The sequence below is a fragment of the Thalassophryne amazonica genome, chromosome 5, assembly GCF_902500255.1.
Source record: "Thalassophryne amazonica chromosome 5, fThaAma1.1, whole genome shotgun sequence".
Lineage (NCBI taxonomy): Eukaryota > Metazoa > Chordata > Actinopteri > Batrachoidiformes > Batrachoididae > Thalassophryne > Thalassophryne amazonica.
Window position 1 is genome coordinate 99,361,279 of NC_047107.1, and position 18,004 is coordinate 99,379,282.

General features: G+C 43.6%; 1 protein-coding gene across 1 annotated transcript in view; it reads right to left on the minus strand.

The window, feature by feature from the left end:
* si:dkey-215k6.1 (transmembrane protein 132D) overlaps positions 1-18,004 on the minus strand; it is a 685,562-nt gene that overhangs the window by 18,775 nt on the left and 648,783 nt on the right. Inside the window, 2 exon segments of the mRNA XM_034170963.1 lie at positions 8,970-9,098; positions 11,115-11,177. Of these exon segments, the coding sequence (XP_034026854.1) occupies positions 8,970-9,098; positions 11,115-11,177 (192 nt within the window).

Consider the following 18,004-nt stretch of genomic DNA (forward strand, 5'->3'; position numbering starts at 1 on the left):
GCTTAATTTGGGAGGGGGGTGGAGAACATAACAATTGATGGATGGCAAGTTGTCCAACATAGAGAAATATTGGATGAAGAAAAGTTATATTGGACAAGGCGTAGCCGACTCCTTACCATCTGTTATTTGTACAATATATATATTTTTTTAACAGAGTTTATTTATGTTTGAGAGGTGAGTCTCACATTTTTGAGGGGCAAATATGCAGGTATGACTCAAGAAAATATTTTATATTTAGTTGTAACTTGGTGGAACAGCCTCCCTCATCATGTGGTAAATGCTCCAAGTGTCATTACTTCAAAGGAATACTATGATTATTTTACGGTGTTTGATTTTTTATTCATTAACAATTTTATTATAGTGTTTGATTACTTTTTTAAAGGATCTTACTGCGTGGAACCATCAATGCTGAAAGGTACATCCAGGTTTTGGAGCAACACATGCTGCCATCCAAGCAACGGCTTTTTCAGGGACGTCCCTGCTTATTTCAGCAAGACAATGCCAAGCCACATTCTGCACGTGCTACAACAGTGTGGCTTCGTAGTAAAAGAGTGCGGGTACTAGACTGGCCTGCCTGCAGTCCAGAGCTGTCACCCATTGAAAATGTGTGGCGCATTATGAAGCGCAAAATACGACAATGGAGAACCCGGACTGTTGAACAACTGAAGTCATACATCAAGCAAGAATGGGAAAGAATTCCACCTACAAAGCTTCAACAATTAGTGCCCTCAGTTCCTAAATGCTTATTGAGTGTTGTTAGAAGGAAAGGTGATGTAACACAGTGGTAAACATACCACTGTCCCAGCTTTTTTGAAACGTGTTGCAGGCATCCATTTCAAAATGAGCAAATATTTGCACAAAAACAATAATGTTTATTAGTTTCAACATTAAATATCTTGTCTTTGTGGTGTATTCAATTGAATATAGGTTGAAGAGGATTTGCAAATCGTATTCTGTTTTATTTACATTTTACACAATGTCCCAACTTCATTCGAACTGGGGTTGTACACGTTTTATGAATAATTAATGATTACTGACTGTGATTTTCCACCACAGTTGCTGACAGTCTGCATGCTCTTATCAATAATATTAGCAAGTTTTGTCCTGAATACGATTTAAAATCAACAAGAACTTCATTCAAGCTACACTTTGATCATACTTCAAGGGGATAACTTGCTGAAGCCACGGCAGAAAACTCACAAAAACACGCAGAAACTGTCCTTCACAAGTGCATCTGGCATTATTGCTGACAGATGACCAGAAGTGAATTACCCCAACTCTCGCGGACGAGTGGCTGAAATCTCGGGGATGCAAGCTCACAAACAGAACTGAATGGAACGAGATCTTGAGTTGGCATTCCATCTTGCTACTTCTTTGTTATACCTTATAAAATATTGCCATGATGCTGAAATTTATGGTTGTGTATACTGTACTAAATAGATCATTGCACTGTGTACAATCTGACTGGACTAGTTTGTCTAGATGGCCAGAAACCCTTTGCTTATGTGCCTTATGTGTGCAAGTGAACCAATATCCTCTGCTGGGAAATGCTGGCTTGGTCCAAGTGCTTGCTAAATTCTGAGAACATTTCAATTCTAGATTTTTTAGTCAAGCGCCATCACTCTGGTAAAATGGGCCCAACCTGAATGATATGATAATATGTGTATTACCAGCCTATAGCAAGGACTTGTACCAAGTTTCATGAAATTGCTCCTGAAAATGTGAGAGGAGTTGATTTCAGAATGCCTATATCCTTTGTGGGATGGAGGATGGACAGAAGGATGGAAATCACCATGACATTATTCCCCTTCAGGTCTTCGGCCAGTGGGGGATTAAAAAGGATGACTGAATAGGCTGATGTACTGAGGGAATAGTGTTGTGCTGAAGAAGTGATTTTATTTTGATACCACTCCATGCCAGTAGGGGAGGAGCTACTATGGTTTGGCAAGTCACAGTGTCCAAAACAGTGAGGATCAAATTCTTTTTTTATTGGGACACATTTCTTTTAGTTCAGTTAAACTAAAATAGTCTAATTCATTCACCAGTGCCCTGTGCTGTGAACTTCACAGTTAGGTCTCTCATTCACCCATTGTCTTTCAGTAATTCTGGGACTGAATATATACCTTAGTCAATGAATGAACATTTGTTCTGAGCTAATTTGCAGCTCGACTTTTAATTTATTTTCTTCAGTTAGTACAAAAACTGATTTCTCTCATACAACACAATTGTCAAACATGAGTGTAGCACTCAGATTCTGATCATTAACAACGGCCAAATTTTACTAAGGTTGGAATAAACTGAATTTGTCCTTGAAGTGAGAAATTGGAGGATGTTGTTGTTTTTAATGTAGTGTTAAATATTCTTCTACCGGCTGTGGTAAGTGAATGACATAAGATAAAAAAAAATGTATATAGATTTTGGTGGTTGTAAGTACCAAAATAATCTTTGCCCCGGGATGTTGCAGAGTCCTAATTAGAAACTCAGTGGGAGAGATATAGCAGTGATATATTCACAGCGCAGAATTGCCATTTAACTCCCGCAACTACAATATTGTGGCCCATATTACTGCTGAGATGACAGTGCCTCAAGATGTAGCCCACGTGCTGAAGTACATTTCTATGTTTGAGTTTATTTGTGAGGGACATACAAATCCAAATTCTTCGAGATGGCTCAGCTTGTTTGTCATCTGTCTGAAAGTTACATTATCTTAGTCATATATATATATATATATATATATATATATATATCCACAGGATATGTAATCTCACAGAGATATGGCAAATTGGGGACCAAAGTTTGTTCATGTGACTGTGACACTGTGTACACCTCTGTCTATATATATATATATATATATATATATATATATATATATACGAGGTCTATTAGAAAAGTATCCGACCTTATTATTTTTTTCAAAAACCATATGGATTTGAATCACGTGTGATTACATCAGACATGCTTGAACCCTCGTGGGCATGCGAGAGTTTTTTCACGCCTGTCGGTTACGTCATTCGCCTGTGGGCAGTCTTTGAGTGAGGAGTCGTCCACCCGCTCGTCGATTTTTTTCATTGTTTAGGAATGGCTCAGAGACTGTTGCTTTGTTTGATCAAAATTTTTTCAAAACTGTAAGGCACAACTGAGTGGACACCATTCAATAAATTCAGCTGGTTTTCGGTAAAAATTTTAACGGCTGATGAGAGATTTTGGTCTGGTAGTGTCGCTTTAAGGACGGTCCACGGCGCCTGACGGCAATCTGCGCTTCAAGGCGGCAGCGTCTCGCCGTTTCAAGTTGAAAACTTCCACATTTCAGGCTCTGTTGACGCAGTAAGTCCTCAGAGAACAGAGAACTTTCAGAAGAAGTCGGCATGAGGAGTTTATTCGGACATTCCATTGTTACGGTCATTTTGTAATGAAAGAACGTGCGGGCAGAGTCGCATGTCGGGCTGGACCCGACCGCGGGGGGTCGCGGCAGGAAAAACACCTCCGTTGGAAATCTTAACGGGCAAGTTGGAACATGCCCAAGCTGTTAAACAATTTCTCAGTTACTCACTTGTTGAAAGCCATTAAAAGCCGCCTGAATTCTACAAATGGTTTTCAACACGGAGGTGTTTTTCCTGTCGCAGCGCACACAGATTTGCCGAGTCGTCACGGAAACGACTCGGCGAATTTGCGCGTACGTCTTTCATTAAAAAAAATGTCCTTAAACAGTGGAATGTCCGCATAAATTCCTCATGCCGGCCTCTTCTGAATCTTCTCTGTTCTCTCACGATGTCCTGGGTGAATTAAGCCTTAAATTAGGATGTTTTCAGCTCGAAACAGGCCGACGACAGCGCCTGGAAGCTTCTGCAGGACGTCCCGCTCCGTGGGAAGTCCTTACACCGACAGAAACACCCCATAATCTCTCATCAGCCGTTAAACTTTTCACAGAAAACCAGCTTAATTTCTCGAATAGTGTCCACTCGGATATTCCTCACAGGTCCAGAAAAATTTTGATAAAGCAACGCGCGCCGTCTCGAGCAGCGTGTGAAACAAAGGAATTCAGCCGAGAGGGCAGGACCACATCTCACTCAAGGCCTGCCCACAGGGAAATGACGTCACCGACACGCGTGAAAAAACTCACGCATGCGCACGAGGGTTCAAGCATGATTGGTGTAATCGCATGTCATTCAAATCCATATGGTTAAAAAAAAAAATAAAAGGGTCGGTTTATTATCTAAGAGACCTCGTATATATATATAACACCTTGGTTTTGTAATGCTGGATGTTTGTCCAACTTTTGGAGGATGTATAATTCTATCTTAAAATCTGGCACATGAGCCTTGACAAGGCCAAATTTACCCTTTCCTCAAGTAGAGTTGCTGAGAGGCCATGCTGTAACCATGACACCATGCATGACATGTACCCTGAAAAACTGGCAAATCACAGCTTGCAATAACGTTCCTTTTGTGTTGCATAATCAAAACTAATAACCACCATTAAACAAGAATGGCACGTGAGTGTTTCCCCCCCCCCCCCCCCCCCCCCCCGCCCACACACACACACACACACACACACACAGCCCACTATCTAACATTGTCTAGGTGCGGCTGTGGTGGAAAAGGCTCGAATGGTGGCCGGAGTGCAGTGCGATCTCTGTCCAGTGCAATGTGCACATCTGGACAACTGTCATGTCCATAATGGAACTGCTGACACCTGTGGAACACCCACATGGCATATCCAGCATGTCTCGTTGGAGGTGGAATCACTTGCCAGCAGTGTGCCCACACCACCACAGCAGAGATAAAAATAAAAACCCAACTGCGTGTCATAGTGCCAACGTGCCATCCGGCTGGACAGCCACATCATGTGACATGCGATCGCTGATGATCACAGGTGGGTGCACCAAAGCCATCAGATGATTACACCCGCGTTCACCAAGGCCACCATCATGTCACACCTGACCACTGTGTCATCACTACTCATAGCTGGAAAACACATATCGTGCCATAAAGAACATCACCTCTCAACATGCCACCGTGATGCACGTGTTGGTAAAACAGCTCATCGGCCCACTGCACCTCACATGGCATGAGATCGCAATGTCCACATGGTCCATCCATCATGTGACAGCCTAACTGACAGCCTGATTGATAGACCAGTGTGGGCAGCTCATTTGCCCCACATCCTGGAACCACAAGACCATTCATGTGAGCATTTTGCTGCTCTGAACAGGAGGAGTGTCGCCAGCAAGGTGGTTGTCATGTGGCACCTAGCCACTGTGTCATCGCTACTCACAGCAGGAAAACGCATGTCGTGCCGTGAAGGACATCACCTCTCAACATGCCACCGTGATGCACATTTATTCGGCAGGCTCTCATGACATAGTGAAAAATAAAAACACATATTACCTTTGGAACATGTTCAGCTGCACCTCAGTGCACACTGCAGACACCAACAGCCAGGCTGCCCCATGTGAAAATATTTGTCTGATCATGTGAACAACCAGCTGGTGAGGCAAATGTCACATCCACCATGTGAGTTATAGTCTTGTATTGTCTGTTCATTATAACAGGAATTAAATATTTTAACAGACAAAAAGAAATCCATTTGTTTCCTCAATTCCAACATAGACTGTCAAGTCATCAAGCATCAAACATCATTGCCAGTAACATGATTGTCTTACATTTAAACAGTACATCCATCCATCCATGCATCCATCCATCCATCCATTTTCTTCTGCTTCATCAGAGTTCGGATCGCGGAGGCAGCAGCTCAAGCAAAGCCGCAGTACATTCACTGATCTTATAATGATCTGTGCTCATAATTTAGTCATAATTTGGTCCTTACACATTTTCTTTGATTTATGTACATTTGGACAACATTTAACTGCTTCCGCTGATGTGTGAGCGTGATGTGGTATCACACCTCTCATGTGGTCGCACTGTGTTCGTGCATGTGCACACAATCATGCATGAAACCGTTGTGGGATTGTACGGCATCTGTACATGGCTGTCCGGCCATCTGTCCCTCCTGACAGTGGCTGGAATTTTTCGGAGTTTGCCAATTTGGCCTTTGTCTGCCTTTTTTGGCCAGTTTCGCCTCATTTTCCGAACTTCGCGTTGTGTGTGTGAAGGGGCCATAAGATTTATCCCATCCTGTCTATGGCTGATACAGAGTCTCTGATCCATGCATTTGTCTTTTCTAGACTAGACTACTGCAATGTTATAATTTAACTTCCTGCAGTCCGGCATTAGGGGTCTGCAATTGGTTAAAATGCGGCTGCCAGAGTTTTGACAAGAAGCAGAAAGTTTGACCACATTACACTGAATTTGACATCTCGTTACTGGCTTGCTGTTTCTGTGAAGTCGGATTGTAAGAGTCTGTTACTAACCTGTAAAATTATTCACGGATTAACACCTCCCTACACAGCTGACCTAATTACACCCTGAGTACTGGCCGGGCTCTGTGTTTTCAGGGGGCAGGACTACTTTGTGTCCCTCGGGTGAATAAAAAAGTCTGCAGACCACAGAGCTTTCTCTTATCGTGCACCTGTTTTGTGGAATGATCTCCCTGCATCAAACAGTCAGATTCTGTAGAGACTTTCAAGTCCAGACTTAAGACACACTTATTTTCCCTTTTGTATGGCTAGCATACTGGCATAGTATGTTTCTATGCTTTTTACCCTTTTAAATTAATTTTATTAGGAAACAGAGCGGATTCTTTACAGACATTCAAGCCCAGACTCAAGACTAACAGTCTGTTTTTATGTATTCCATACAAGCACACACACGCGCATGTCCGTCAAAACAACAGGATGTGTGCTGCAGCTGTGATGTCCAGAACCAGAGATGTCTCAACAGCTGTGGGCAGCCTGTCAGCACACAGACCAAGATGTCACTCTGTGATCAGATGAGACATACCTCACCTGCGGGGGCGGGGGGGAACCACATGCACAGATGTGTTGTGTGGTGGAGCACGCAAAACACACGCACACATGTGTTGTGGGGGGAAGCCAACACTCTGGCATGCCACATGTGCACTCGGCAACTTCACAGTCGTGGGGCACTTAGACAAATTTCACTACCAGCTCAACAGTGATTGTCTGCTGACTGTTGTCATGTTAATAGTGTGAATGGCCACACATTTTCTAAGTGGCAAACAAGCGGTGTTAGATGTTCATTTGTGTCACCTGGAATTTGGCAGACACCTGCTGGGAGAGGGTTCGATGGGCTCGCACAGCGCACACTCTGTGTTTTAGCTGCTGGTGTGTGCAAATAGTTGTGGCAACATGTGTATGAGGCAGCTACAATTTTACATGTTTTGCCCATGATTCCTGCTTCATGCACACTTTATGTGCAAATCGACCAAATTCGCACCATTTGTGAACGGGCCCTAACCTTAGTATTCTCTCTGCTTCCCTGTCAATTTGCTGCTGGTGAACTCATACCTTAGGTGCAATTTTTCCGGCACAACTGATTCTGCTCTTTGCTCTTTGTTTGTTTGAACCAACTTAAAAAAGTGTTACAATTTGTAAACCTGAATGAATTAAGTTGTTTGAACTTAAGTTTGAAAGTTAAATCAACTCTAACTTTCAAACTTAAGTTCAAACAACTTAATTCATTTAGGTTTTTACAAATTGTAACACTTTTTTAAGTTGGTCCAAACATTTGCTTTTTTCAGTGCAACTGGTGATGGACTGACCATGAGATGCCTCTGCTGAAGCTGACACAGCATACTACAGTATGCTTTTGGTAAGTATTCCATCAATAGACCATTGATGATTTGTTGGATGGATGCTGGCCCTGCACCCCAGGCTGCTGGATGACCCCTCTGCCTACTGCACCAATGACTGCGTGGTCATCTCAATAATGCAATATGTTATTGATGCTATTCTGGTTTTCCTGTTTCTTCAACTTGGTAAAAACCTGGTAATTGTTAGAATGGCCTAAGCAGTGGGTCACCCCTCTGAGTCTGGTCTGCTTGAGGTTTCTTCCGCAACATCATCAGATGGAGTTTTTCCTTACCACTGTCGACTATGTACTTGCTCTAGGGGTTGGTAAGGTTTGATCTTACTCATATGAGGTGCCTTGAGGCAGATTTGTTGTGCTTTGATACTGTATGAATTAAATAAACTGAAATAGAGCTGAAAAGCCTTTTATCTGCATGATTGCTAAGAGTGTTCTTTTCTGGCTACCATGACACCTTTTTCTGACCTGTATGATAAATGTCACTAGTGATGTTTCTAATAAAAGAGCTCTAATAGTTTTGTATATACAAATAGAGCATTACAAAATGATCATTGCTAAATAGTAACTAATTCATTAACTCAAAGAAAATATTGCTAAATGCAGCACTTGGGAAGCTGAGTGAAGAATCAGAGTATGTGTTTGTGATTGTCCTGGATCAAGACTAAGATCCAGGCTTTTAATGGCTTCCTGGACTTGGCCATCAAACATGCATCTGTATGTGGCAAACATTTTGAATGTGTATTATGTGTATGTGTTTTCACTTAGCTAGCCAGTGACATTCATCTCTCTGGGTAGTCTTCCTTTGAGATTGGAAGATGCTTGGGAAGAGTTTATGGAATTAGGACATCACTCAACAGAAGTGTTCAGTGATGCTGACATATTTACAGTACAATGTAGGGCCACGTTTATAGGGCTCCGGTGCATCCTGTTTTTCTGTATTATTTACCACTGCACTACAATCACTGTCTTATGACAGGAGCGTGAAATGGCTAAAATCAACAAGCAGATAAATGTGTGTATTACTGTGAGACTTATATGTTTTCCGTGACCTAAGGCTGCTGATTATGTTTCTTTAGTACTCGGTCTCTTAGGAAAATCCTCAGGTAACACAAAGTAAACACTTGTATATGATTATGTCCATCCAGTACTTGACTTGTAGAACCATAATTTTATAGGGGGCTCTGTTTGTGTGTTTTGCTGTGTATGTAAAAAAACAAAAAACAAACATACAGTATATCTGACCTGTTTGGGCACGTGCAGTAGGTCTGCAGCTGTAGTCGTCAGCTGTATAGCTTGATAATTTCCAGGACTAGCAGTTATACTGAGGGAGAGAGATGCAACCAGCTGGACACCCAAGTCTGTGATGGTGACCTAAAAAGACAAAAAGAACACTGTAGCTGGATACCAAGCTGTAAGCTTTGATCGGCTCAGGTGAAGTCCACCTGAAGCCCGAAGGAAGAAAAAATTGCAGTTCCTTGACTGGCCACTTGAGGCTGGCTCCAAAAGTGAGTAAGTTCCCATTCAATTCATGTTAAAGGATCCAGATTTAGAGCAGAAATAAACATGTTTCCAGCTAGTACATAAAACAGTTTTGGTCTCTATAGGTAGCTCCTCCTCCATGACAACTGTACGGGGGTGAATTTTTTTTCAAACAATTTAGTTCAACACAGTTTAAACCATAAAGTTATGTATAATTCAGGGCATGTTCACTTTTAGTTACAGCTGCTGAGCTGAGTTTTGAATCTCACTGTGTCTTTTAGTCAGAAGCCAGTTGATGCGGCCACTAGCTATTACAGAGTGATACTCATGGAAGTATCACTTTCATGAGCATTTTATGACAAATGCGTGGTATACTGTGACTTTCTGTGGTGAAATGGCCTAACAGATCAACTTAGGCAGGGTTCATCAAAGGCTCATTAAAAGTCTGCTAATGAGTCTTTCATTGGATTCAGGTGTGTTGGAGCAGGGAGACAACTAAGAGTGTCAGGAAGGTGACTCTCGAGGACCGAACTTGGCCACCCCTGAACTAAGGAATCCCTGCTACAATATTTGTTCCCAATGAAATGCTCATCTTATTTATTGCAAGAGGGACTGTATTAACCAACTCCCCACCCCGGGATCCCTCGGGAAAAGGGAAATATGGGAGCTCTTGGTCTACTGCTACCATGACCTGGACCCAGACAAAAGGAACAAAATGAATGAAAGAATTAATTAATTAATTTAATGTTCAATGCTAACAGCATTACCATTTTTACAGCTATCAGTAGACCCTGTCATTAGAACCTGTTAATTCATGATTAATTAGAAAATAAGCGGCTCATAACTTTTAATGTCTACACCAAAGCAAACCATTATGAGAATCACCAAACAATCCCCAACAACACGATTTAATATATGATGGCATTGAGGTTATCCTGTTAGCTTAGCTGGCTCACACTTGAAGATAGGTGCGTGTTCAGGCTTCTTTCATCACATAATGGAGCCACTCACACTCCACCTGTTTATTTATTTATGGGTTCATTGGGATGCAGCCAGAGTCAGCCCTGCCACTGCTGACAACATGGCAGTGCCTAGGTATGGGCTTCATATCGGCTGTTTCAGATGTCTATAAAAATCCTAATGGGGATGTCATGCAGGGTTTGTGTTTGAAACAGACAAGAAAAATGTTCAACACCTCACATACTGCCTATATATTACTGCTCAGTCATAGAACCAGCATTTCACTGGTGGGAACAGTCTGCAATCTACTGAAATAATTCTCTTGTAAGATGCAGATGTAAGCAAATTGGTTACAGTATGGAGTAAATCCAGTGATGCTAAGGAACAAAGTAAGATAAAGACTTTAATAAAGTCTGTGGAGGATGACAGGTAGTTTCAACAGCAGTTCAAAAACATAAAGTAAAACTTACTAAAATGAGTGCAACATTTAAATGCTGCATTATGGATTATGTGGGCGCCAAGTGCTCATTTCACTTGCTTCCCATATAGAAGGTTTGTGGTTCAAGACCACCTGTGTCCAATCTTCATGTAATGTTTAGGTGAGTCAGGAAAGCATTTGGTGTAAACTTTGTGCCAAATGAGCATGCAGATCCATATCAGATCTGCTGTGGCAACCCAGAGCATAAAGTTGAAAGAACATTCTTTCATTCAAATATGTCACAAAGATGAATAACCACTGTATTACTGTCATATGTAGCTTTTACTACCACATCATGGAAAGAAAATGTACTGTATTGTCAATGAGATGACTCCTGATCAACATGTATTATGTCACTGGTACTATGAGATATTTGTTGAGGCCCCCCTTGAGGCCCCCCCCATAGGACAGTCTAGTAAAACAAGTATACACCACAGGCACGTAAATTGTTGTTTTACATTGTTTTATACCTTGTCATCCAACACAGTCACAGTCTTCTCAGCCAGGATTGAGTCAGACAGAGGGGACAGAACCTGCAGTCAGATACAAAAGAAAAGATGTGCTGCTGTAAAGCATAATTTAAATTCAAAGTGCAAGTAGGAGTAATTCAAAATGTGCTGAAAGCTGTTTTTCATCAATTTTTTCTATCTATTTATACTGCATATATATATATATCCAGGTTTCCTTTCTAAGAATATTTCTGTAGAGCTGGTGCGTGTTGTGTCGTTGCATCAACCACACTGTGGAACTGCCCAGGACCTAGGCAGACAGAAAAAGGGTCCATCCTCTCCTCTAAAAACTAACCACTTATCTGCCTCAGCCAGGTGAAATGCAGGCCTCACCTTGGCATATTTCTGCTACTGGGGCGCTCAACACTGAGGCACCTACATACTGGATCATGACCAGAGGAATGTGCTACATGGTAAAAATGCCATTGCTGATGTTCCCTCACAATGTAAGTGGTGCTCCTCATCCAGTTCTCTCCAAGTAATCTTCCTTTTAACACAGGCATTCCAGTCGTACCCTCCAAGGAGACCCTCTAACAAAAAAATTCAGTCATCACCTATATCAACTTAACAGTAGTAGTATCATCAACTACAGTAAGATGGGAAGCACCAAGGACCTGCTGCAGACTTGGATGTTCATTCTGCTGCAAAGCAATCAACATTGCCAAACACCTCTGTCCAAGGACCTCATGATTCTGTCAACTCTTCCCAGGTATCTCTTGATCTCAAAGGCTGAGGACCCAGAGACGTGAGATGTACTGGCACAGGAAGTGAATCTCTCTGCTGGTTTGATGCGTTCAATGCATCCATTGATTCTGTGAATATCGCAGAATCTGTTTTGCATGAAATTCCAAAAATACAAAACTGTGAAAGTTCATTTTTCGTAGTATGACCCTTATAATGCATGAGCTGTATTCTGTAAGAATTGTACAGATCAATTTCACAGAGATGGGACAAAAGGGAAGTCTTATCATGTGGATATCAAAATATCTGATATGAACACACATAGACACATAAAGAAACCGCATGATCAAAATTACACCAACAAATGAGTGAAAAAGTGAGCGAGAGTGGGAAAGACTGGCTTGCTACAAAAGAAAAAAAAAAAACAAGTGAAAGAGAATGACAAATAGATAAGGATAGAAAGAGAGGGAGGGGGACAGACTGACCAAAAAAGTGACTGTGCTGCGTGCAGGACAGCAGACAGTGGTAAAGTCTAGGACAGTCATGTTGTACTGCTTCGTCCAGTGACAGGAGGACAGATAGATCTGATTGGTGTACAAAGAAATCTCTCAGCGAACATGTTGGGATGTCAAACTCAATCTGACTGTTGGCAACGTGACAACATGCGATGACTGACGGCTCTGGGATTGCTCTCCAAGAGAGACAAAGAAAAAGAAGGGGCAAAAGAGAGACCGAGGAAGGAGAGCAGACGAGAGGGATGAGGCAAGATTCACGGCGACCGAGCTGGGGGTGAAATTGAAATGTCAAACTATCAAATGACGGCTGTTGACTTTGGCATCTCCATGAGAATGCTGGGTAAATTCTATCTCCTGTCCCCCAAACCAGAGCACAGCTGCCTGGGTGTTCGCATCTGTGCACGTCCACGTGGATGTGCGTATAGGCTGCAGCCCCTGTGCTGTTGGATGGATGCACGTCTGCTCAGCTATCCCCTAAAATCCCCATAACAGCCCACTGCTGTGCTGCACTGAACCCGCTGCCAAGCCACACACACATTTCAGAGCAGCCATGCACACACACATTATATGTAATCAAACTGAATAAGGCAGTTTAAAGTACATTTGTTTTGTATTTCAGTATGTGTTAGACATGACACATACAGGGATCTATCTTATCAGCAGGTGCAAAAGAAGTAGTACAAAGGGTCCTAATCCTTTTGGGACACATCTCTGTATTCCCTTAATTGAAGACAACTACACGAGGTGCAGTTGTCTGCAATTAAGGGAATGATCACCATCTTGAAGAGTAAAGCATTGGGCTTGAGACCAGGGAATCCTGGGTTCAGCCTGACCGGAAAATCACTAAAGGCCCGTGCTCCCGGTGTGTAGTGAGTACCCTCACATCGGGGTGAATGTGAGGCATTATTGTAAAGCGCTTTGAGCATCTGATGCAGATGGAAAAGCGCTATATAAATGCAGTCCATTTACCATTCATCATGATATGTATTGTATCATGGAACAAGTGTGATAAGTGAATCATTACACCACTTGCATTGATATGTGGTGCACGGTGTGTTGCTTTGCACCAGGTAGAAGACAGAGCACATGGTAGGGAAAGTACCAGTGGGAAGTCCAGGCCAAGTGTGAATGTGGATAGCTATACAACAAATGGGAACGGGGTGCTATTTACATTATTACCATAAGCACTAGAGTTCAAATTACATTGTACTTCACAATATTCATAGACTGTCAACCGCATAGGTTGTCCAGCAGATGATGAATTGATCAACCATGCCAAGATCAGTCTTTTGTTTTCTGAAATATTATAAGTAGCTACAAGAGAACTGATTCAAGGATACTATACATTTATTAAGTGCTTATATGTAAGAGGTTATCAACTTAATGAATGATAACCTGAATAAGAAGTGAGTGAAAATTCAGTTTTCAAAACAAATATATATATATATATATATATATATATATATATATATATACACACACACACAGTGAGCAAAATAAGTATTTGAACACCCTGCAATTTTGCAAATTCTCCCACTTAGAAATCATGGAGGGCTCTGAAATTTTCATCTTACGTGCATGTCCACTGTGAGAGACATAATGTAAAAAAAAAAAAAAAAATCCAGAAATCACAATGTATGATTTTTTAAGAATTTATTTGTATGTTACTGCTGCAAATACGTATTTGAACACCTACCAACCAGCAAGAATTCTGGCTCACACAGACCTGTTAATTTTTCTTTAAGAAGCCCTCTTATTCTGCACTCTTTACCTGTATTAATTGCACCTGTTTGAACTTGTTACCTGTATAAAAGAAACCTGTTCACACACTCAAACACACTCCAACCTGTCCACCATAGCCAAGACCAAAGAGCTGTCTAAGGACACCAGGGACAAAACTGTAGACCTGCAGAAGGCTGGGGTGGACTACAGGACAACAGGCAAGCAGCTTGGTAGAAGACAACAACTGTTATGATTATTTATTAGAATGTGGAAGAAACACAAGATGACTGTCAGTCTCCCTCGGTCTGGGATTCCATGCAAGAGCTCACTTTGTGGGGTAAGGATGATTCTGAGAAAGCTCAGAACTACACAGGAGGACCTGGTCAATGACCTGAACAGAGCTGGGACCACAGTCACAAAGATTACATTAGTAACACATGATGCTGTCATGGTTTAAAATCCTGCAGGGCAGCAAGGTCCCCCTGCTCAAGCCCGCACATGTCCAGGCCCATTTGAAGTTCACCAGTGACCATCTGGATGATCCAGAGGAGGCATGGGAGAATGTCATGTGGTCAGATGAGACCAGAATAGAGCTTTTTGGAATCAACTCCACTTACCATGTTTAGAGGATAAGAACAACCCCAAGAAAACCATCCCAACTGTGAAGCATGGGGGTGGAAACATCATACTCTGGGGGTGCTCTTCTGCAAAGGGGACAGGACGACTGCACCATATTGAAGGGAGGATGGATGGGGTCATGTATTGTCATGTATTGGGTTGAGGAGCGGACCTGCGTCTGACAGAACCCAGCGCTACAAATAACCAGAAAAGCGGTTCCAAAAACAATATATTTATTACACCCGCTGTGCATAAAAAGTGTAAAAACAAAAATAGCGTCCTTCTGGTGGAGTGACTGTTGGCACGCTCTCCAGCGCCCGCAAGGATCAAAGCCCGGCGCTCCTGGACTCACTACCACCGCCAAACACCCCCCAGGTGGACACGACAAACTGACTCTCTGTGAAGCAAAGAAGAGGTGAGGTAAGTCAGCAGTTACAACAATATCTTTCAAAAGACACACGCTATCAGCAACACATTCAGGTCTGTATCTTTTTTAACTTTATGCAAATGAGCAGCTTCTCACAACAGGTAGAGGATCACTTATGCGCACGCCACAGCAGTGAGAAGCAAGCTGCACAATTCTCATCACAATTCAAGTATACTGTGTAACAAAACACCAAGTTACTATCAACAATTAATCAAACACTTAATTACCTTTAATGTGTGCTGACAGCATGTGTCCTCACCCTTCCTTGCTTCACGGGCTCGATGTGTCAAACCCAGGCGCGGTCCTCAGCGTCTCACAAACGAACATCACAAGGTCGAGTTCCCGGCAGTTCTGCTTGAATCACACATGCCTTAAATGCAGAACGCCATCCAATTATCTGCTTCAGCTGAAAGTCTCTAAGGTTGCATATGAGCACCAGTCACAGGTGCTACACATGATGTTGATGAGGGTGAGGATTCTTCAGCCAGCACCTTCTCCACAGACAAATCAGTTCTCATGCCACCTGAAGAGCAAAGAAAAGAAAAGAACACCAAAATATCCAGCCACACCCCCCAACACACAACAGTACCCCCCCATCAACGGGAAGCCTCCCGGCGACCGAACAGACCAGGCCCGAGAACAGCACCTCCCTCCGGGGTCCACGTCAGGAAGCAGACAGCACCACGCTCCTAAGGTCCACCACAGACAGCAGGACAGGCACCGTAGCTGGAAGGCCGGCTGGAATCAACAAAAGCCCCAAACATTCCCCAGTACAATTCAACACACAGAAAAAAACATAAAACCCACCCAAAACCTCCCCAGGGGACCGTCCCATCAAACCCCGGGAAGAAAAGAAAAACTCCTAAACGCAAAAACCCAACACAGCCCCACAAACACAATACAAACGTAAATGCATAAAAGAAAAATAACAAACAACCCCCCCAGAATGACCTGCAGAGCCCAACCCCCCCCAGAAGGCCTTCATCGCCAGTTCCAGGAGGAACAGCCAGAACAATAATCCCACAAAGGTCCCCAGGTGTACATGGAGCAAACGGCGCCCCCCAGAGGACGGTACCATCAACCCCAGGAGGTACACTCCCCACAACCCCGGAACCCCAGACCCGGTCACACTTGGCTAGTTGGCCCCAAGCCAATTCCCCCCCAGAGGACCGTCTCATCAACCCTGGAGGTGGAACCCGGAAGGAAACAGAACAAAATCAAAAATCAACCCCCGGAGGACTACCAAAAACAACCCCGGGGGGATATAAAACGACCGTAAACCCTGTTACCCTCCCCGGCACCCCGGCACCCCGAAAGACCCCGGGTCCCTCCCAGAGCCCCTCGGCGGCTCAACTTTGGCGAACGGCTCAAAACATTAAGCCGGAGAAGGGAACAGGAAAAAACTAACCCAACTCCAACCCCAAGGCGCAGCAGAGAACCGGAAATACGTCCGGTGCCCCAACTCGACCATACCCCAGCCTCTCGGGAGGGGTGGAACTACCGAAATGGCGAACGGCAACAGATCGGCCCACCCCTCCGACTGAGGTAAGTCTCCGCTGCACCACACCCCGGCAACACCAATGACGAACGGTACAAAGGCTCACCGAGGCTGGAGTGGAACCGGGCCCTAACCAAACCAAGAAAAACGCCTCTAACACCACCCCCCTAGGTGCAGAGGTCTTCTGAGAATGCTCAGCGTGACCAACCTGCACCACCCCACAACCCACAAGACAAATGGTCTTGGGGCAAGTGAGGTTGGGGTTAGGGGTGTAGAGAAATAAAAAACAACAAAATAAAACGACCCAACAACCCAAACAGAAAATACCTAAAAACACATAAAAAATTAACAATTAAGTGAGCCCAGGCGGACTTCTAACCGCCTAACAATCACTCCACCAGATACGCCTCTGACTCCCCATACAATTATAACCCCTATTTAAAGAAAACAAAACATTTACCCGTGCTAGATTTATTTATTTATTTTTTTATGTGTGTTATTTTGCCTGTCCCTGAACACTTGGAGACACGTCACCATTATTTCTCTTGACGCTTACATGTCGGGGCAATACAGTAATCTCTGCTCGTCCGAGCTGCATGGGCTCGTCAACAGGAGGAGCCAGAGGTCCCGTCGGAGGAGCTTCAGTGGGGCGAAGAAGAGGTGGCCCAGATCTGGATCGGGGAAAGCCCCGAGACGAAAAAACCCGCTCTGATGGGCGTCCTCTCTTGCGTCCACGCTCCTTCATCCGATCATCTAGACGAATCACCAACGATATTAGCTCATCTAAATTGTTTGGCGCGTCACGGACTGCCGGCTCGTCTTTTAATGACTCATTTAACCCATCTACAAACATTCCTCGTAAAGCTGCGGTGCTCCAACCTGACTGAGCAGAAACCAGAGAACATTGCATCACCACACAAGGCTCCGGACGACAAACAATCGGTTCGGACGCCGAATCTCTGGGTGACGGAGTTATCTGCACTAGTATCGATGATGCCGCAGCTGGAGCAGCAGGAAGCGTCTGTTTGTTTAATTTGGTTTACGAGATGCTGTAATTGCTCCCATATTTTCTCCAAGTGTTCTTGAACTTTTTCGGCAAAAGGAACCGCTTCTGCTGCTGGGTCCATTATGGAATGGCCGGGAACTACTGTTATGTGTTGACGCGGGTTGAGGAGCGGACCTGCGTCTGACAGAACCCAGCGCTACAAATAACCAGAAAAGCGGTTCCAAAAACAATATATTTATTACACCCGCTGTGCATAAAAAGTGTAAAAACAAAAATAGCGTCCTTCTGGTGGAGTGACTGTTGGCACACTCTCCAGCGCCCGCAAGGATCAAAGCCCGGCGCTCCTGGGCTCACTACCACCGCCAAACACCCCCCAGGTGGACA